We start from the raw sequence: 20663 nt of genomic DNA, 5'->3' as shown, positions 1-20663 counted from the left end.
TGTCCTATCTCCGCCTCAATAATGTGGGGGGATCAGGAGGCTTTTTTCTAGGCACTGGAAGGTGGCAGCACAAGTGGTGTTTTAATAGGGATCCCAATCAGTCGACACGTCGACTGTGTCGAACGTGAGCGACTGAAAGGGAACGTCTCGGTTACATATGTAACCCTCGTTCCCTGAAGGAGGTAATGGAGACGTAGTCCCGTCGCCACTATTGCTGGACCACCGCTGACTCCGGGCTCCGCTCGGCTCCTCAGCGAAAATCAATGAGTGCGTGCATCCACTTCCGTATTTATACCCGCGCTGCAGGGCGGAGTGTGTGATGCAATTCACGTACGCCAATGTGCATTGGCTCGTTTTAACAATACTCAAAGATGACAGGCTCCCTAAGCGTGATCCCAGTCAGTCGACGCGTCGACTATGTCTCCGTTCCCTTTTTCAGGGAACGAGGGTTACATAACTAACCGAAACGTATAACATCACTGCATGTTTTACAATATATTTTAATTTAATAAAAAGTCTTAAAATAAGTAACAACTGACAGGCGGATGTTTGATGTTTAAACTTCATTTTGACAGATGTATTGGCAGTGTTATTCATCGATTTGAATCTCTTTTTGTAACCTAGTTTATGACTGTTATTCTTGGTTAACATTCAGTGTCACGTTTGATTTTAGGTCATTACAAATCATGTGTCCCATCTCACCATTTCATCATTAACCCACCCTGGGGTTTTTTACGACCAGCAGAAAGTGATAAAGCTCGGTAATAGAGACTGACAGGGTCACAGCCTTGATCATGGATACAAAGCCCTATTTCACATCAGAGGCACCTAGGCACGGCATTCATGGCTGAACGCCCCATAGACCTGCTCTTAAACGATACACGTTTATGTTTGAATGACCAAAATAAATGAATAAAGGAGTGAGAGTTTTGATTCAATGAGGTCAGCCAGCCAATGAGAGAGGAGACGAGCAGACCTGCAGGGCAGAGATAGGAGCTATTTGTCTCTGGATGTTAGGCCTGTGTGGATCATGGAGTTTCAGTATGAAACCAAGGATGATACTAGGCAGTGGGTGAAATAGGAAATCGTATTTGTAAGCCCATTTTTAAATCAAAGACTTTAATTAACTTGTAAAATACGAGTAAGATGAGAACATTCTGGGAGTTTCTGAGACCTCCAGTTAGACTTTCAGTGATTTCAGAGAGTTTATTATCCAGTGAGGGTCTATGTGTATTGCTGCAATATTTCCACAGAGCCTTATGATATTATAAATATATAATATAAATAAATAAATAAAATTACATGAAAAAAAGAAAAAAAAAGAAAAAACAATTAACATATAATGCATATAAGTAATGCATTATCATGCATTATAATGATACATTACAGCCCGTTTATTGTTTGTATTATTTTATATTTTAACGTGCATTTAGTTTTTGGTTATATTAAGTAATAATTATATATATAGGCTATATATATATATATATATATATATATATATATATATATATATATATATATAATTATATAAGTCCTTATTTTATAATTATATATGTACTTATCTTTTTTCTTTAATTTGTATCTAGGTTATCTTGTTTTATTTTATGTATATAATTTTTATGTTAACAAACCTCAGTTATAGCAAATAATAATAATAATAATAATCCTGACATAATTTTATTATATTTTAACTTGTATCTAGGTTCTCTAATCACTAAATGTATCATATTGTTGCCCAAACCCAGGCGATTCCCTCCTCTGCCATTCCTCCACTTTGAGATGTGTGACAGCAGCCCCTTCAACATTGAAGAGCCCAGATCAAACCACAAGACTGAAAGCACACCATCCACACACTGCACACTTTAACCTGACTTTAACCACTTGTCAGGCGGGAGATATGTTCTGTGGCTCGTGTGTGTGCGCATGTGGGGGGTGTTATCCCAGACGTGCCATCATACAGGGAAGCCTGTCAGCCCAGGCCAGTAAATCTGTCAGAGATTATGTGCAGATGATGGATTCCTCTTTATGGCTTGTTGATCTGGCTGGAATATTTACACGATGCCATTACAGGGATGATGCGCATGAGAGGCTGATGCTGTGGTCTCACTTATTTAAGCCTGCCTGTCTTTCAGCTCAGTGTGTGCTCTCTTTTTTTTCTCTCTTTCTCTCTCTCTTCATTAACCCCTAGCTCTTCCTCTCTGACTCTCTCCATTTGTGTGTGTGTGTGTGTGTGTGTGTGTGTGTGTGTGTGTGTGTGTGTGTGTGTGTGTGTGTGTGTGTGTGTACTGTTTCCTGTGAGTTCCTGGGTTTTCTTTGCAGTCAAGATCTATTAGTCCATTGTCATCTCAGAAGTCTCATGTTCAGTGATTGTGAGAGCACTCAATGCTTATCTCAGAAACACAATACATGTGCAAAGGATCTGTCATTATTTTCAGCCTAGCCAAGTTTCTCATAGCAAATTTTTTTTGCTCTGTACAAAAAGCAGCCTGTTCCTGAGGGGGTGTTTTTTTTTTTGTTTTTTTTTTGTCTTGCGCGTTGTGGCCCGTATTAACGTCAAGCCATTTTTCACGCTTGTACTGGACTTAAAGAAAACAGCTGGCTCCATATCATACCCTTGAGCACATCTGTGAAAGTGTGAGAAAAGAGAGAGAGGTGAAATACAAACATTACACTTGATATTAAAGGTGATATATATTTTTTCACTCTTAAAAGTTTGATTCTAGATTCTAGATTAACCTAGCCTGGATGCCAGCCAAATTTAGCCCCGCTAATTAAACATTTTTAGGTCGGGAAGTTCGGTCTGGACTTGATCCGTTGTGGAGCTATTATGCCCAAACAAAAGCTGTTCAGACCAATCAAATTGTCAGGGCGGGCTTTATACAATGATGGACAGATGATCAACAGTAACGTAATCATCCATGTCACCAAAGAGCGCTTGGGTTGAATTTGTTTACAACAAAGAAGACTGCCGCTGGAGAATTGAGATTTCACACTTGCAAATAAGTCAGATAGAACAAATGCATATATGGCGTACTGTCCGAGGAGAGGCTCCGGGCTCTAGCCTGGTTAAAACCAGACCATTCTCAGTAGTAACTGAGTTATGGTCTGGCAAAGCTGCATTAATAACTCATTTCCAAAGGGGCGTCACCAACGGACGTCGCTCAAATGCCTTTGGGCACAATTGGATAGACCTAAAACCAATCAGAGCGATCGTCATCGTGTAAAGCCATATGCTGCGTCTTAAGTTACACTACGCCATAAAAGTATGTACTCTTTTTGTGAAGAAAAGGTATTTACCTTTGAATGTGTAGCAAAAAAGTAGGCAAGCTTTGGGACATACTACTTCGTCATCTTTATCAGACGGATCTGTCGCGTGCATCCTGTCACGTAAACTGCCCTGTCAATCATCTTGTCACAGTTAAAATCCTCTATTAAATCTAATTTAATTTCCTACCGTTTCGGAGAGAAATGTAGTAGCACGTTCATCTGCCAGTGGGTCTTTCATGGAGACTGTCCTCATGTGTTTGCAATTTGAATATAATAATGCATTTAAAAGTTGATGCGCTTCACCAACAGACGTCGCTCAAATGCCTCTGGGCGCAATTGGATAGACCTAAAACCAATCAGAGCGATCATCATCGTGTAAAGCCCGCCCCAACGTTTCTGATTGGTGCCGCGATTTCTAGGCCATGGAAATGGGCTTGAATGAGCTCTTTGCCAGACTACTTCTCGAGCAAATCTAAATTTGCCGGAAGTTGTCTGGGTTTTCCCAGGCTATCCGGGCTCGGTATTCGGCCCAAACCCAAAGTACTCCCCCCGTATTCCAGGCTGTGGAAGAATAGGCCAAGAGTGAGTGGAGGGATGCTGAAGACTGTCAAGGAATGTTTGGTGAGTTGACAGAGTGAATAAATATATCCTTCCTCTCATGCTGATAGGGACTAGACATGGTAATTGTTTGATGACAAGTTGATTGGATTGATTATTTGAACGTGCTCCTCCCGAACTTTGTTTATGAAACATCATGTGTAGATTCCGCCATCGCGTCTGTTATAGAAGATATTGACAGCGCATTAATTTGAGAAGAGGAACAGAGAACCGCGATCAAGGCATTTGTACTGCATGGTTGTAGGTCCATCCAATTGAGTGCAGAGGCATTTTCCTTCCTGGTTCGGTTGAAACACGCCGCATAATCAAAGCTCAATGGAGCAGTATCAGACTCATATTCTGACTAGAATCTGAGTTTGACGACGTCAGGCTAAGATTAACCCTGTAAAGCCTGAGAAATATAATAATATTAGTCAGAAAAATCAAATTTTTGAAATCGAACATTTTATTGAACTGTTAGACAAAATATTTTAAAATATCTTTAAAAAGTTTGCATGTGTATTTCATGTAGGGCTGCATGATATATCGAAATAATCAAAAAATGTACATTATGATTTGCATATCAAAACGGCTTGCGATAACTGCAGGATTTAAAAAAAAAAAGGTCGCCGCAGACAGCAGAGAGTAGACTGGATTCATGACTGTTGCATACGTGTGACATGCTTAATGTTATTAAATGCAATATGCGAAGTACTCACACGTACAGAAAGCCGCCTCTTAGAGAGTGCATGACCCCGAGTTCAGTTCTCTTCCACAGCTTATATGGCCAAATTCACTCACAGTAATGTCAAAGTGCCTGTCTTGGTGAGTATTCATGTAAACACAGTCAGTTATGTCTTAAGTGGACTAAACAGTTGAGAAAGGACACGTGCAGCTCTTAAAGTGAGAGCAGCCTAATAAACCTGTTTCTTTCTGTGTGCTTAATGTTAATCAAACAACAAAAGACTAAGAGAAAATCACTCACTGCTCCTGACTAAAAAACTTTTGTAGCTTTAATAAGAATCAGTATGTATTTAATTCATCCATACCTGGTTTACACAGATGTTAAAATGACAATTTTTATGTAATGCTACAGTAAAACACTGCTGTTCACTTTCAGAATTTATAAGGATTCTTTCTTCTCACAAAAGAAGAATGTGAAACATGTATGTTGGTTCTATTGTTTTCAGTTTTTAAATATTTAAATATAATTGAAATTTATTTTACACACTTAAAGCATTATCGAATATCGCATTATTTAACGAGTTATTGCATATCGCATTTTATGTTATATCATATTTGATACTGCATGCTTTTTTTGGCTCATATATTATGATATAGTGAAAATATGGAGCTCAAAACTCAAGGAATATGAAAAGAGACCTAAATTGAGCAAATCTGCAATTTGGTGCTGATATTTATATGGCCAAAAAGTAAGAAGAAATTTATTTAATCATTGAGAATTTTACAACAGTATATCAGACCACTTGCATAACATGCATATACATATCAGTTGTCAGTCTACAGTAGATTTTACAATGATATGTCTTAGTAAGATGAAATCTCTGTAGTTTTCATTATGGGGGGCAAAACATAATGCAATGCGAGACTGTTTGTCCATGCAATGGAAGACAGAGGGGGCAGAGTACTGCACCATTCAGAACTTTTTAAATACCAAGTCAAATCATATTTTTGAATTGAATTTTGATTAAGGCAAGCCCATTTGAATGTGAGGATGAAGAAATAAAATTAATTGTATGTACTAATTTTAGAACAGAAAAGTTTGTTAAAGGTTTACATATGTGAAGCGGAAGTCATTTTTTATTTCATGCCAACTTTAAAAAGCCTTGACGTTTGAATGTTTATAGCCCTTGTGGACAGAGATAATGGTAAATGGATTAATCTATTAGTTTTTGCAGACCAGGATGGAAGAACACAGCATTTCCCAGAAGGCATCACCTGTGTTGAATTTCTTTGAATTATTGTTCTGTAAATTTCTCTTCTTTTCATTCCAATTCAAATTCCCATTCATTGTGCTTCTTGTGGGTTGTGGTAATTGAATTCAAATTCACATTCAGGGAGCCAGATCTTCATTTCATTTTGAATTTTTTCCTAATCCTACTGGCGTTGATGGATAGATTGTAAAAAATAATGTCTGCTTTCACAAACACTCCCTGAAACCTCATCCATTATTTTTGCAATCTCATTAATGCCAAAACACGAGTTTCACCAAACAACAAAATACGTGTGGGAGTGACATGTAGGTGAGTAAATGATGACAAAACTTGTGAACTGGCCCTTTGAAGCTCACAATTAAATTCATAAAGCCTATATTCCAAAAAGTATATGCTGGCCTTGTGCGTAAGCAAATTTGGAAATGTAACTCAATAAACCTGTCAGAGCTTTAAAATGAAAAAAGCCGCATCCAGAGACAGAGAGAAAAGCATTTCTCTGTGGAATTTTTACAGCAGGTCTGAATATCCCCTCACATAAAGCAGGCTCAAGGCCGACGTCAGTCTCTTCTCTCACGCTCATCAACAACTCGACCGCCACTGTCAGATGCAACCCTAAATACCAGACATCCCCACTGACCTGCCAGTAGCACTTCTAAGCCAGAGAGGAGGAATGGTTTGGCCTTAACTCAGGAGAGGTCGCCCTTAAGAGATGGAAAAGCATCAACCACTTACATTTTTTAAACAAAGAAAAATTACACCGCTGTTTGCTTTGACAAGTTTCTTAAAACAATGATGCATGTCACTGGTGCAGAACAAGTAGAAAAAGGTAGAAAAGAGGCCTGGCTAAATATATAGCAGCATTTCTGCACTTTTCTGTCTTTTTTTAAACTAATGTTATTATTATGCAGTGCTGTGAGAAACAGCGACTGCTGAAGTTTGTAATGTGAGCCGCCTCTTGACATTACCCGTTACCTGTTATCACAAACAAGCCACAGAATGTAGCTTTATTCCCGTCCTGGTGCCTCCTTCTCTAATATTTGCTCCCAACGCCATGACATTCGCTCCAAAGGTCGTTTCTGCATGCTTCTGCAGTTTAAACAATGCTCCGTTTGATCATCATTCACAGTCAGTGTGGCTCTTGTGGAAAACAGCTTGGGAAGTGACCAAATTTAGTACTCGCACCAACAGTTTTTCTTTTAAGTGAAAGTTCACCTAGAAATGATCATTCTGTCATCATTTACTCACCCTCATGTCGCTCCAAACCTGTCGGACTTTTTTCTTCCGTGGAACAAAAAATATATAGATTTTGAAGAATGTCCAAGCTGTTCCTTTGTATATAATGAAAGTGAATGGGGACAGTGGCTGGTATTGTATGAAAAAGAGCAGCTTGGCCAATACTACTTGATAACTCATTTTGTGGGTTTGAAAAGATGCGAGGATCAGTAAATAAATAATGACTAATCATTTTTGAATTTTTGGGTGAACTGTCCCTTTAAGGCTCCAGAAGTGTCTGCTTGAACATTGTTTTTTCTTTATTCGCAATCGCAGTCTGACCAACACACCTCCTAAGAATGCTGGGATAAGCTTTTACAAGTGCTGCAGCCATCAGGCTTTGTGAGATGAATTTGCTTTCATGGCTATTGTGTGAGCTTTTTTCGTGTTTGTCCAGTGTAAAGCCAACTAAGGGATTTGGCAGAATATAGTGTCCTAGATACTGTGTCCTGTTTGATTCATTTGTTTGCTTCTGTGTGTTTTCTTAATAGATCAGGGTTTTATTATTTATTTTTTTGGTGGTTGTCTGTACCTTTTGCACTTTGTCCATCAGGAATTTTCTAATCTGCTACTGTTTTATTGTTTGCAATGCCAGCTTTTACATGTAGCCATGGCCTTGAAACCATATGTGTACTGTGAGAGACCGATATAGGCCTACATCTCAGATTGATCGGCTGATATTTGGCTATTTCATGCCGGGTTTGGGCTAATTAACAAAAGTTCCTAGCATCTGTTTAGTGTCAGCTCCAAAACCTGGGATGTTAATTGAATGAAATCCATTAGAAACTGTTGTACAATGACTATAAATTCTATATTACTCTAAATTTCATGTTCTGTATTTCAATATAGTTGCTTGCTTGGCATCCTCAAACAGCCAACAATTAAGTTAATGAACTGTTAATTAGTTTAATGAATAATAATAATTAGAGATGCACAATATTTACAGTATCGCTAATAGCCAGTGTTTGAGTTTTTTTAAATCTTAAATATAGGCAGACACTGGATATGTAATTGCGAGCTAATTAAATGTTCAAAATTAATATCCATTGTTAATATTATACATTAGAATGTTCTTTTTACTGTTTTATTTGCAATTCATTTACACAAAATAGTATTAAATGTCAATATCAGCCATTTATGGTTATTGGCCATAGCATAAAAATATAATAGCATAACCCAGACAGCAACATAGTGTCGGCCCAAATCCGGCCCACATCTGGTACGCGTTGAATCCACATGTACCAGATGTGACCCGGATCTGGGCCAACACTGGGTTATTCCAATATTGCTGTTTATATTGCCATTATATAAGTCGACGACTAGCGTTTATACTAGTGTCTTTGTGAGCCTGTTTGCATGAATCAATAATCTATTGGCTTGGCAGGAGTAAACAGAGTGTTTACCTTGAAGTGCAGGGTCATGGAGAGCGCTCTCTCAGCGTATTTTGCTCACTAGAGGCATTCTGCTCTCAGCTGAGTTGGTTTTAAGATCCCAGAGGGCGGACCATCTTGAGGCTCATTTAAGTGTAGGCTACTTTAAGAGTGGCCACCATTCCCATGGCGTCTTTTATGGTGAACCACATCCACCGATCACGCATTTGAAGAAAATAGAGGAAAAAAAATCACCTTGAGCTTTCAATCTATATCCCAACAACCCCCCACGCACACAGATTGCACCTGTTTTTCCTTTCGGTTTTATATTCAGTGCCTCATAAACTTGTCAATTTGTTAATTTAAATGAAATCCATTAGAAACTGTTGTTACTCTAAATGCTATGTTCTATATTTTTATGTAGTTGTCTTTAATTGTCTTTAAAGAGGGATTTTTTTCTTCTCTCCGAGGTGTAGTTAATGTCGAATGTAGGAAACTAAGCTTTACAGAATTCATCGGAGGGATTGTTTTGACCCTTTGACAGGCTGGCCTGTGTCTGGTTTCTTTTGTTATAATTTTCTGGTCCAGCAGCCAGTCGAATGTTGTTTTCCTCATGTCTCTCTGGGGTTTTACGGGAATAAATGAGAGCTCTCAAGCTCCAGCTTAACAAGGTTGTCTGGAGTGCCAGCGTGAGTGGAGGGAGTTTCGAGTTCTCCACCCACAGAACACTCCTCAGAGGGTTTTGCCATCAGCTGCGGTCTATGAGCTTTTAAAAAGCCTGTGTATTATTATTATTATTTATTTTTTTCCTGTTGGGACCATTTGTGTTATGGAGTTGATGTTAATCACTAATTTTACCTTGATGGAATCCTATTTGATGAATAGCATATACAGAATAGAGGCAGATATGTGCAGATGCTAAGTGCTGTCACCGCAGCGGAGGCCTCGGCTGGGTCAAGTCTTTGGGCACAGTGGTGCTCAATAAGTGCTTAGAGACTTAATATTACTTTACAGTGCATTAGACAGTGAGCTATCATAATAGCTGTGAAAACAAGCCTGATGCGGTTCCCAGAGTACTGAAATTATGAGCTAAAGCAAGTGGAATTGTGGTACACTGTCACACAAGTGAACAGGTGTTTCCTTCAGAGACTTTTATGTCCAATTATGAGTTTTATTAAAACAGCTTTGTGTTTTTTTCTTTGTTTGTTTTTTGGTTCTTTACAAATGTTGTATAAATGTATAGAGATACACTATCGTTCATAAGTTTGGGGTCGGTAAGATTGAAATGTTTTTGAAAGAAGTTGGCTGCATTTATTTGATCAAAAATATAGTGAAAACAATAATATTGTGTAATATAATGATTTAAAATGTGTTTTCTATTTTGATAGATATTTTAAAATGTAATTTATTTCTGTGATGCAAATCATTTATGTCTTTAGTGTCACATGATCCTTTATAAAATCATACTAATATGCTGATTTGGTGCTGATTTGGTGCAACAGTAATGCTGAAACCATGATACAGTATTTTTAGGATTCTTTGCTGAATATTAAGTTCAAAAGAACAGATTTTAATTAAAGTAGAAATCTTTTGCAACATTATAAATGCATTATGCTGAATAATAGTGTTAATTTCTTTGAAAAAATTTAACTTTTGTACAGTAGTCTATTTTTTAAATCTTAAAATTACATTTTTTAAAATTACCCAGTATTTCAAATAGACAGTGGTGTTGGCGAAGAGCTTGTGTGTGAATAAATATCTCCTATGAGCATCATTTCTAGTCAAGCTGTAATTTTGCTACACAATTTCATGTGTATAAATAAATATTTAATATGTTTTTAATCGTAAATAGACTGTCAGACGTTGCTAGTGGACAAATGAAGAAAAAAATATTGTGAGAGTGAAAAGTCTTTTAGGGGTGTTTACTTTCCACACACAAAAAAAACCCCACACATACACACTTCTCTGCCAATTAAACATCTGAGCGTCTGAGGGCAAGCGTCCAATGGGTTCATCACCAGGACACTTCTGGGTTTGTTGCAGAAGTAGGCCTGTTTCTTCCGGCAGAAACACAAATCCATTTTAATTCTCTTCATGCCTGAAAAGAGGTTCACAGTTGGCGAGTGGAGCGATATTATCCGGGGCTCTGAGGAGCGAACTGCAGAAGAATGTGAAGTTGGAGACTCTCGTTTGGCAGGTCCCATGCTGTGTTATTTAACGATCGGTGAGCGTGTCAGTCTCACAGCTGCGCCTTGAACGACTGCCGCCAGCTGAGGACGATACTGAATGCCTGATTTCGCCAAGATAAGGATCTGTTTCCATTACAGAGCTGGCACTCCTCCCGCCAGCTACCTTGCCTTCGGTTTGCCACAAAGATGTTGGGATGTGACAAGATTCAGTTCCCAGAAAAGTCATTGTTTTGAACCGTCCTTACATGATTAGGGCTGTTACGAAAGGCGAGAAACCCAGCTGGATTTAATTGTCCTGACATTCGGACAGCATTCAGAGAGAGAGAGAGAAGGGAAGAGCAAAGAGAGAAATCTCAAGTATGTTTGAAATGGAGGCTGCTGAAAACATTTCAGCGGGACCGTATGAAGTCGGCCCGGGTTAAAAATAGTTTCTCTGGCTCTTGTCTGTGGAGAAATGTTTGCCTGGAACTTGATATGTCCTCCAATGACCTACAAGTATTGATTAAATGATATTGTTTTCGTATTGTTTGGCCTGTTACTAACTGCTCATGTACAATATCATAATTTTGGATGTTTCAATGAAATCAAAATGGAAGTTCTGTGGCTTTAAGTCCATGTCAGTTAGCTTAAGAGTATGATAGTGTACTCCTAAACGCTAACAAAACTAGCCTTTAGAAATATAACATTAATGGGAAAACTGACTGGGAAATGATTGATGACTCATCCTGCACTACACAGATTTCTGTCCAATGAAATCCTCTCTTAGACAAAAATGCCCCTCCCCCTAAAACGTCCTGCAAATCCTAACAATAGCAACTATAGCTAGCAGATCATGGCCCTTTGAAGGATAAGCCATTTGAAATGTCCCTTCCAAACATACCTTTTCCAGAGGAAATAAGGGGATGTTTGCACGACACCATTTTCAACTAAAACCGTAAAACTTTGTATGCGTTTTGGCCGTTCGTTTACACGACAACGACGTTTTGGGAAACTTTTGAAAACGGGTTTTAAAGTGCAAGTGAGAACGGTCTCCGTGTAAACAAACTAAAACACGAATCTCTGAAGACGATGACGTCATGCACATGCGTATTACGTGTTCAGTCTATAGTGTTTCATCGCCATCTAACAGCCTGGCAGCTGAATACAGCGTTTTAGTCGTTTTCGTGGATCCGTGTGAATGGGAATCGTTTTGACAATGGTGTCATCTGTACGCGGAAAACTCAAAGGGAAAACTTCTCCGTTTTAAGCATATTGTTATTGTGTAAACATAACCTAAATCAAAACAGGACGGAAAACTGTTCTTCAAGCAATTTTGTGATCTTTAATATACAAGCTTTAAGGTATTAGCATGAAAATGAAAGTTATTGTCTCTGTCAATTATTTTAGGAAGAAATAAAATAAGGTATTTTTTTCAAAAATACATTTTCTTCCAGACATCAATCCAGAAATAATGGAGGGGCGTCTCTTAAAGTTTTCTTGACAGGGTGGCTTTAGTTTCAAGGGCTAGGGCTGTGATTATGGCTTTGTTGATGAAAGGGGCTCACAGCAGATTAACCTTTGCCTTGCAGGCAGACACGGGAGCAGGAGACACCCCCAGACTTCTTCTACTTCTCAGATTTCGAGAGGCACAATGCCGAGATCGCAGCATATCATCTAGACAGGTAAAGCGCCATAAATGTCAGCCTCTGGCATGAATAGAGTGTGTGGGATGTTTGTCTTCCTCTGAATGTGTACGGATACATGCACCACATGCTACTTATAAGTATGTTCCCTGCTTGTGTATATGAACCTGTGGGGCCGTGTTTGTTTGCACAAGAATGTTTTGTGTGCGTGTGAATGTGTAACGCTTGTGGTGTCCTGCATGTTTTCAGCACGTTTGAACTTGTGTTTGTATGTATGTGTGAAAGTACAGTGTGTGAGCATATCTCGGGGCAGTAAGCAGTCTGAAACCTGCAGTTTAACACTTCCAAACACCAAATGCAGAGAGAATATAATGACTCGCTCTGAATGAACGCAAACACATCCGTCAGTATCTGATCACCGATCGAGCTCCATCCAACAATGTCTGCTTATTGGTGATTACCCTTCTGATGAATGTCAGTTAGTGATTGAGAGGCTTTAATTTGTGTCAGCCGCAATAACCCATGTACATCTGTCATTGTCAGCTCATTGCAGCCGAATTTATTGGTTGTTTGCTATATGAGTCAGATTTTCCTCGATTGTGATCTGAGACTCTGGGATTTATTCCCATTATAGTTCGTTTCCATTCTCATCTCGTGTTCTCCTCATCATTGTGATGGGTGTGAACATCCGGAAACATTGTCCCAGCCCTGTCGAAGAGGAGACCCAATGGGCAAAAAACATTTGAGAAAAAAGTATAATATAATCATAATATAATTATAATATAATATAATATAATATACAGTTCAAAAGTTTGGGGTCAGTCTGAATTATTTTAAAAGAAATAAATACTTTAAGCAAGGATTCAGCAAGGATGCACTCCCACTACTGTCTAGCTGTTTTTTTAGAACAATATCCTTATGATGTTTATGCAAACCAGGAGTGCATGTAAATACATTATTGTATACAGTATATTAAGTATATAGAATACTTAATGTGAACTTTTAAGTACGGTACATTCCATCAACTCCATATAGATGTACATACTTTTTTTAATGTATATTACTTTAAGTTTTGATTTAATTCTGCTTATTTAATTCTTTCTCTCTATTCTCCTGTGTATATTTATATGTAAGTAAGTATCTAGAGCTTCTGGAAACCAGACCAAACACATGTGTATTTTTGCAATAATGTTACTTTTGAACTTTCTAATGAATGCTATATTTATTAGCGCTGTTAAATCGATTAATCGATAAAAAAAATTGTTTATATAAAATATGTGCATGTGTATTATATTATAGTGTCTGTGTGTATAAATATACAGCACTAATAAATGTGACCCTGGACCACAAAACCAGTCACATGGGTAAATGAATAAATAAGCTTTCCATTGATGTATGTATTTGTTAGGATAGGACAATATTTGGCCGAGATACAACTATTTGAAAATCTGGAATCTGAGGGTGCAAAAAAATCGAAACATTGAGAAAATCTCCTTTAAAGTTGTCCATTTATGTTTGCGATTGTGCTGCATTCACTCATAAAAATAAATGTTTTATATATTTACGGTAGGAAATTGACAAAATATCTTCATGGAACATGATCTTTACTTAATATCTTAATGATTTTTGTCAGAAAAGAAAAATCTATAATTTTGACCAATATAATGTATTGTTGGCTATTGCCACAAATATACCCGTGCGACTTGTTACTGGTTTTGTGATCCAGGGTCACATATATATAAGTATGAAAGTTAAGCTTTTCCATCAGAGGAATACATTTTAATCAAAATAAATAATACATTTTAAAATATATTATATTGGTATATTATATAACAAAGAAAACATTTATTTTAAATTGTACTAATATTTCTCAATATTATTGATAAAAATGAAGAATAGTATGTTAGATGTTAGTATAGATGTTAGTAATAATATTTATTATCTTTCACATATTTACCAGTATTATTTATCTTTATTATTTAATTATTTTTCAAGAATGCTTATTTTAGCTAGAAAACAAATACCCATTAAGAAGATGATTTTTGGAGTGTAATGTCTACTTATAGTTTCTTGGGAGAGGAGGCCCAACCATACAAATCTGAAGGCCCCTCACATGATTGGCGTGTTGTCTTGTCCTGTGCTGTTATCCAGCCGGCACTGGATCCTGCTCTCCGGCAGTGCGAGCGTGAGTCAGACTGAACCCAGCATGAGTCTTGGGCACAATATAATCATTCAGCAGGCCCAGACCGGCCTGGTCCGCCTCGCTTCTGCACATCTGGCCGGGAGTAAAATCTAGTCAGAACACACAGGCATGTGTGTGGGTAGAAAGCGCAAACCAAGAACATGAAAAAAACACCAGCTTTTCTAAATAAAGTTCATCTGGGTTAGACAAAAGTGCAGGTTGTTATTTCTATTTTAAAGCGCCATCACCCAGTGGGCCTCTCTGCCCTCGCAAGCCCACCACGGCTAAATCTGACAACGTACCATTAATTATCGGATTTTAGTTGATGGGAAACGCTTATTGTAGCGTGGCTTTGGGGAGGAAGACGGGATTGAGGGAGAAGAGAGGTTTGCAAGGACAACTTTTCATTTGCCCCACAGTTCCCACTGAGTTATGCATCGGACAGTGAAAGCGCTCCCGCACACAAACTCTCTCTGTCATCTCTGTCAGCATGACTGGGCAATTAGTAGCTTCAAGTGCTTTTATCCCTTCGGCCCCGTCCATTAGTTGTTTTCAGGGTGGGTTTTTTTCCCAAGTTGCCCTGTCAGCAGAGAGTCTACACTTGCACGCAGGGTGGACATGTTTTAAAACATGGATGAGCAGACCACGCTCACAAATAACCAGGAAGAATGCCAACACATTTATGTTCCATTCAGCAATAAATTCAGCTTCGCGCAAGGTCAGTTCCGTCAAAAGATACAGTAAATTCTGCCAAAATGTGTTATTTCCTCAGTATGAAATATGAAATATACAGTAAGGAAAAGGGTTTTGATAGGAAACAAATGTTTCATCCCTTGACAGGCTAGTGCTTTATTATTCACAATCTGTGAAGTGTATTTTATGTCGTGTACTTTGAGCGCCCTCTACTGGTGAAAGTTATTATCAATTTTACCTCCCATAGTTTCTTCCCACAATTCTCTATGAATGAGTGTTTTGATTTATTTGAGCAAATCTGTACATAACTTTTTGGGCTGCAACATTTTTTATTGGGCTTCAATCCGTATGTGATATCCATGTAAAAACTAACTTGTGTCTCCTTTGATTGATGATCAGGATCCTGGATTTCCGCAGAGTGCCGCCGGTGACTGGGCGACTGGTGAATATGACCAAAGAGATCAGAGATGTGACCCGTGACAAAAAACTGTGGAGAACCTTTTTCATTTCGCCAGGTACTCAACATCCAGCAGTCACTCTCTCATTATATATTATTATCAATTTACTGACTAAAGGGGACTTATCAAAATCAATAGTTTTGGCCCAAATAGCCCTAACTGAGGCAAGATAATTTCTTATCACCAATTCAAACTATGCTTTTTCTGATCTCTTTGATCTCTTTTGTGCTTATCTTTATTATCTAATCAGAGGATTCTGCGATTTTCTACTACTTCTACTACTGTAGGTAACCAGTAGATGGCGCTGTTGGTCAATTAATTGTCAAGTGAGAGCTAATTTGACACCAACTTCAGATTTATGACAAATAATCCCCTTGATAGGCTGCAATTAAAATATGTACACTACCTTTATTGTGAAATAGGCCTATTGTTACAATTAAAAAATAACTGTTTTAGTACTCCAGTCTTCAGTGTCACATGATCCTTCACAAATCATTCTGATTTGCTGATTTGATGCTCAAGAAACATTTCTTATCATCAATGTTTGAAACAGTTTTTCTGGTTGATATTTTTGTGGTAAATGTGACAATTTTTTCAACATTCTTTGATGAATACAAAGTTTAAAAGAAATAGAAATCTTTTGTAACATTATAAATGTTTTTACTGTCATTAAATGCATCATTGTTGAATTAAAGTATTCATTCCTTAAATTCTTTTACAAAACAAAATCTTTCCGCAAACTGTAGTGTATATTAACGTCATGACAATAGTTTTCAATTACCTAATTATTTGATGCTGCCACAGAATTTTAAAACAAAAATCATAAGTTAAAGTCAATGTGAAATGCTATTTACTACCAATACAATAATGTGATAGTTTTCCAAGTGAAACCAATATTTATTTGCCCTTAAACTGCTAGGAACCAAACAGCCAGTGTTATAAAGTAGACTTAAACAACACATTACATTTTCATAAAATTCATAGTAATCTAGACACATTTTTTCACTAAATGTTTAAGGAGGATGCATGATAATTACTCATTTCTATCTATATGACACAGCAATACTGAGCTAAACATATATTTTTAATTTTTATCATTTCATTTCTGGAAATTGGAACATGCATTTGGATTTAATGTTGACTTTAAAATCATCATTATAAATGTATTGAACTGTCTGTCTGTTTTTTTATCACGCTCTATCATCCCTGCAGCCAATAACATCTGTTTCTACGGTGAATGTTCGTACTACTGCTCCACTGAGCATGCTCTGTGCGGGAAGCCTGACCAGATCGAGGGCTCTTTAGCAGCTTTTCTACCCGACCTGGCCTTGGCCAAGCGCAGGACCTGGAGAAACCCCTGGAGACGATCCTATCACAAACGCAAGAAAGCAGAGTGAGGAATACACAGCACACCTCATTTAGAGAAATGCATCCCAATAGTGGAGCGGCTAAGTGATATAATCGTTCAGTTTATGATACAAGCGTGAAAATTGGCATGAGCAGTCTCCATGGGTCACTTGACAAGAAAATTGTCCGAGCCACTTGAAATTTCAAGATGGCGGCCAATTTTGCATGGCAATTTTCATGCTTGTATCACTAACTAAATGATTTCTTAAGCCTAATTGCTCCAAGGTGGTGGCCATCTTGAAAAATGGCCGCCATCTTGAAATTTCAAGTAGCTGTAGGTGGCTTATTGTCAAGTGACCCACAGAGACTGCTCATGCCAATTTTCATGCTTGTATCACCAAATAAACCACTATATCACTTAACTGCTCCACTAAGGTGTCGGCCATCTTGAAAAATGGCCGCCATCTTGAAATTTCAAGTGGCTCGGACAATTTTCTTGTCAAGTGACCCATGGAGACTGCTCAAGCCAATTTTCACGCTTGTATCATAAACTGAATGATTCTGCCAAACATAAGCACTTAGCCGCTCCACCACAAGAAACGTTCGTATATTTGCATATTACTGTTAGGGTGCTTTCACACTTGGTCCGATTGCCTGGTTCGGACCCGAGTTCGATTGCTCCCCCCTCCATTATTTGGGTCCAAACGATGGCGCGTTTGCATCAGCAAGGCAGCAGCTGTTTAACCCTGTCTCTTGGTGACGACGATGCAGGAGACAGAAAACAGCGTTCACGTCATCCAAACCAACACGAACTCTGACGTCAATCGAACCCGAGTGAGCACCAAAAGTGCTAGTGTGAAAGCGCCCTTAAAGGGATAGTTCACCCAAAAATGAAAATTAGCCCATGATTTACTCACCCTCAAGCCATCCATGGTGTATATGACATTATTCTTTTCGACGAACACAATCGGAGTTATATTTTAAAATATCCTGGCTCTTCCAAGCTTTATAATGGGAGTGAATGGGGGACGAGATTTTGAAGCCCTAAAAAATGCATCCATCCATCATAAAAAGTAATCCATACGGCTCCAGGGTGCCTTCTGATGAGAAGCGATAGGTTTTTGTAAGTATAATATTCATATTTAAAACGTAAAAAAAAAAAATCTATATTAACTAGCTTCCGGCAAGGCTAACCCCTGACCTGACGTATGACGCAATGACGAACGTGGAAGCGCAGAGGATAGAGCAAAACAAAACACCGGTCACGAATTAGAAGTCTAAAACAAGATATTTTAAAGAGAAATATCGGAGAATTTCGATATAAGAGAAGAAGAGCTTGAGTTTGTTGCACAGCCCTATTTGTTTAAACCGCGGCGTCAAAGCTTACGACACTCTTACATCCTGCGTCATACATCGCGTCAGGGGTTACTCTTGTGGCGCGTAGTGTATGCTGGAAGCTAGTTATTATAGCCAACAAAGTTTTAAATATGTATTTTTTTCTTACACAAACGCATCGCTTCGCTTCAGAAGGCCTTTATTAACCCCCTGGAGCCGTATGGATTATTTTTTATGATGGATGGATGCGCTTTTTTGGGCTTCCAAATTTTGAATTCCCACCAATTATTAAGCTTGGAAGAACCAGGATATTTTTTTAAATATCTCCGATTGTGTTTGTCTGAAAGAAGAAAGTCATATACACCTGGGATGGCTTGAGGGTGAGTAATTTTTAGGCGAACTATCACTTTAAAGATCACTGTTTCATTGGAAAATGTAGGACATATTCATGATAAAACTCATTAATAGTAGTGTCTCGACTCACTTCTAATCGTCCAGTTTCTCCTCAGATTATCATGATCGCCCTCCAGTGTCTCATTACATTGAGCTTCAGCATGTTTTTCTTTGTAGAGTGTGTGTGTTAGCGTGACACTAATGAGGTGTGTGTGTTTGTAGGTGGGAGGTGGATCCAGATTATTGTGAAGAGGTGAAGCAGACGCCACCCTATGACAGCGGCACACGCCTGCTGGACATCATGGACATGACCGTTTTTGATTTCCTCATGGGTAAGACGATCTCACAGAAGTGCATCATTTGTACCTGAACACAAAACTAAAGCTGAAATTCAGTCAAGGTATTTATATAATAAATGTTCATATTTATATGTCTTCAAAGGAAACATGGATCGTCATCATTATGAGACTTTTGAAAAATTTGGAAATGAAACTTTCATTATTCACCTTGATAATGGAAGAGGGTAAGACATTATTCTCTCTTTTTTTTTTACTGTCAATGAAAAAAGCTTCTTAAATTCATTACTATTAATGTGCTGTGTGTGTGTTTTCTGAAGCTTTATCATACAAATGTCATTTCTATCTGATTTGTCTCTTAATCTTCAGCTTTGGGAAACATTCTCATGATGAGCTCTCCATACTGGTGCCTTTGAGTCAGTGCTGCAGGTCAGTATTATTTATTATTATTCAGTATTTGTCATATCACTGCAAGAATCTCCAAAAGTTGTTTAGATCAAGGCTGTCAAACTTAACGTGTAAATGTGATTGTGGCGTTTCACTTTGTATTGTAGAAATTAATTATCAATTCACTAGTTCGCCTGCCCATTAATCGTTCCGAAGCTCTGAGCTTAACCCCCTATAACAGTACTACATAATGGGAGACTGAGAGAAATAGAGGAGATGGTGGAGGGTTGAGGGATGCTGGAAGACTTGTTCGTAATGAGTCAGACTTGCTCGTAATGATGATCGACAGGACTGAATGATAAGGCTCCTCCCGAACCTGCGTTTGGAACTTCATTAAAAGCTCAACAAATATCAAATGTTAAATTGAAACACAATGTTATTTGCACAAACATGAATGAAAAGAATAAGATTAAATACACAAACGTCTGTTTAAATTCTAATTGGCTGGAAGGTGTGAATTTTACAGCACAGTAGAGTCAGAGATGGGAGATGGTGCTGTGCACACACAGAAACATTCAGGAGCACAGAAACTCTTCAACGCTGCCATGCGACTTTTAGAAATAAAATAGCTTCACTTAAACGCTACATTATATTTCTCCGCAACTGTTTTTGAAGTAATTAAACTCACAGCTTCACCGTTAGTAGAGAGAGAGACGCTGCACAGACACAGGTAATTCACACACGCATCTCTCTCTCTCTCTCTTTATATACCGGTATATAATTCATAATTTATTCACATTTATTTGAATAAATGATAGCATTTATTTAGAAATAAAGAGATATATATATATATCAGTGTGTTCCATTCAGTGTGTGAAGAGTGGGAGAACAGGGTTGCATTGACATACAACACAATGGGCAGCACATTGAACACATTTTATAAGTGGTCAGAAACTTGTAAATAACTCATGAACGAATAAAGTTACGTTGAAACCAAGCACACCATTGTTTTTCTTGTGACATTACCAATAAGTTTGATGTGTCACATGGCCCTCTTCCTATTGAAAAAACAAAAGTTGTATCCAAGATGGCCGACTTCTAAATGGCCACCATGGTCACCACCCATCTTGAGGAGTTTGCCCCCTCACATATACTAATGTGCCACAAACAGGACTTTAATATCACCAACCATTCCCATGTTATTACGGTGTATCCATATAAATGGCCCACCCTGTATATATATATATATATATATATATATATATATATAGTGTATATATATATATAATTCATTCAAATA

At 38.0% G+C, this 20663-nt stretch overlaps 1 protein-coding gene across 1 annotated transcript in view; it reads left to right on the top strand.

Moving 5' to 3' along the window:
- Positions 1–20663, top strand: part of fam20cb (FAM20C golgi associated secretory pathway kinase b) — a 48571-nt gene that overhangs the window by 24185 nt on the left and 3723 nt on the right. The window contains exons 4-9 of the mRNA XM_081392658.1: positions 12219–12311; positions 15547–15662; positions 16818–16998; positions 18903–19012; positions 19122–19203; positions 19346–19405. Of these exons, the coding sequence (XP_081248784.1) occupies positions 12219–12311; positions 15547–15662; positions 16818–16998; positions 18903–19012; positions 19122–19203; positions 19346–19405 (642 nt within the window). The remainder of the gene's footprint in view (positions 1–12218; positions 12312–15546; positions 15663–16817; positions 16999–18902; positions 19013–19121; positions 19204–19345; positions 19406–20663) is intronic.

This window comes from Scardinius erythrophthalmus, assembly GCF_964197995.2.
Source record: "Scardinius erythrophthalmus genome assembly, chromosome: 18".
Lineage (NCBI taxonomy): Eukaryota > Metazoa > Chordata > Actinopteri > Cypriniformes > Leuciscidae > Scardinius > Scardinius erythrophthalmus.
This window is presented reverse-complemented; position numbering and strand designations above follow the sequence as displayed.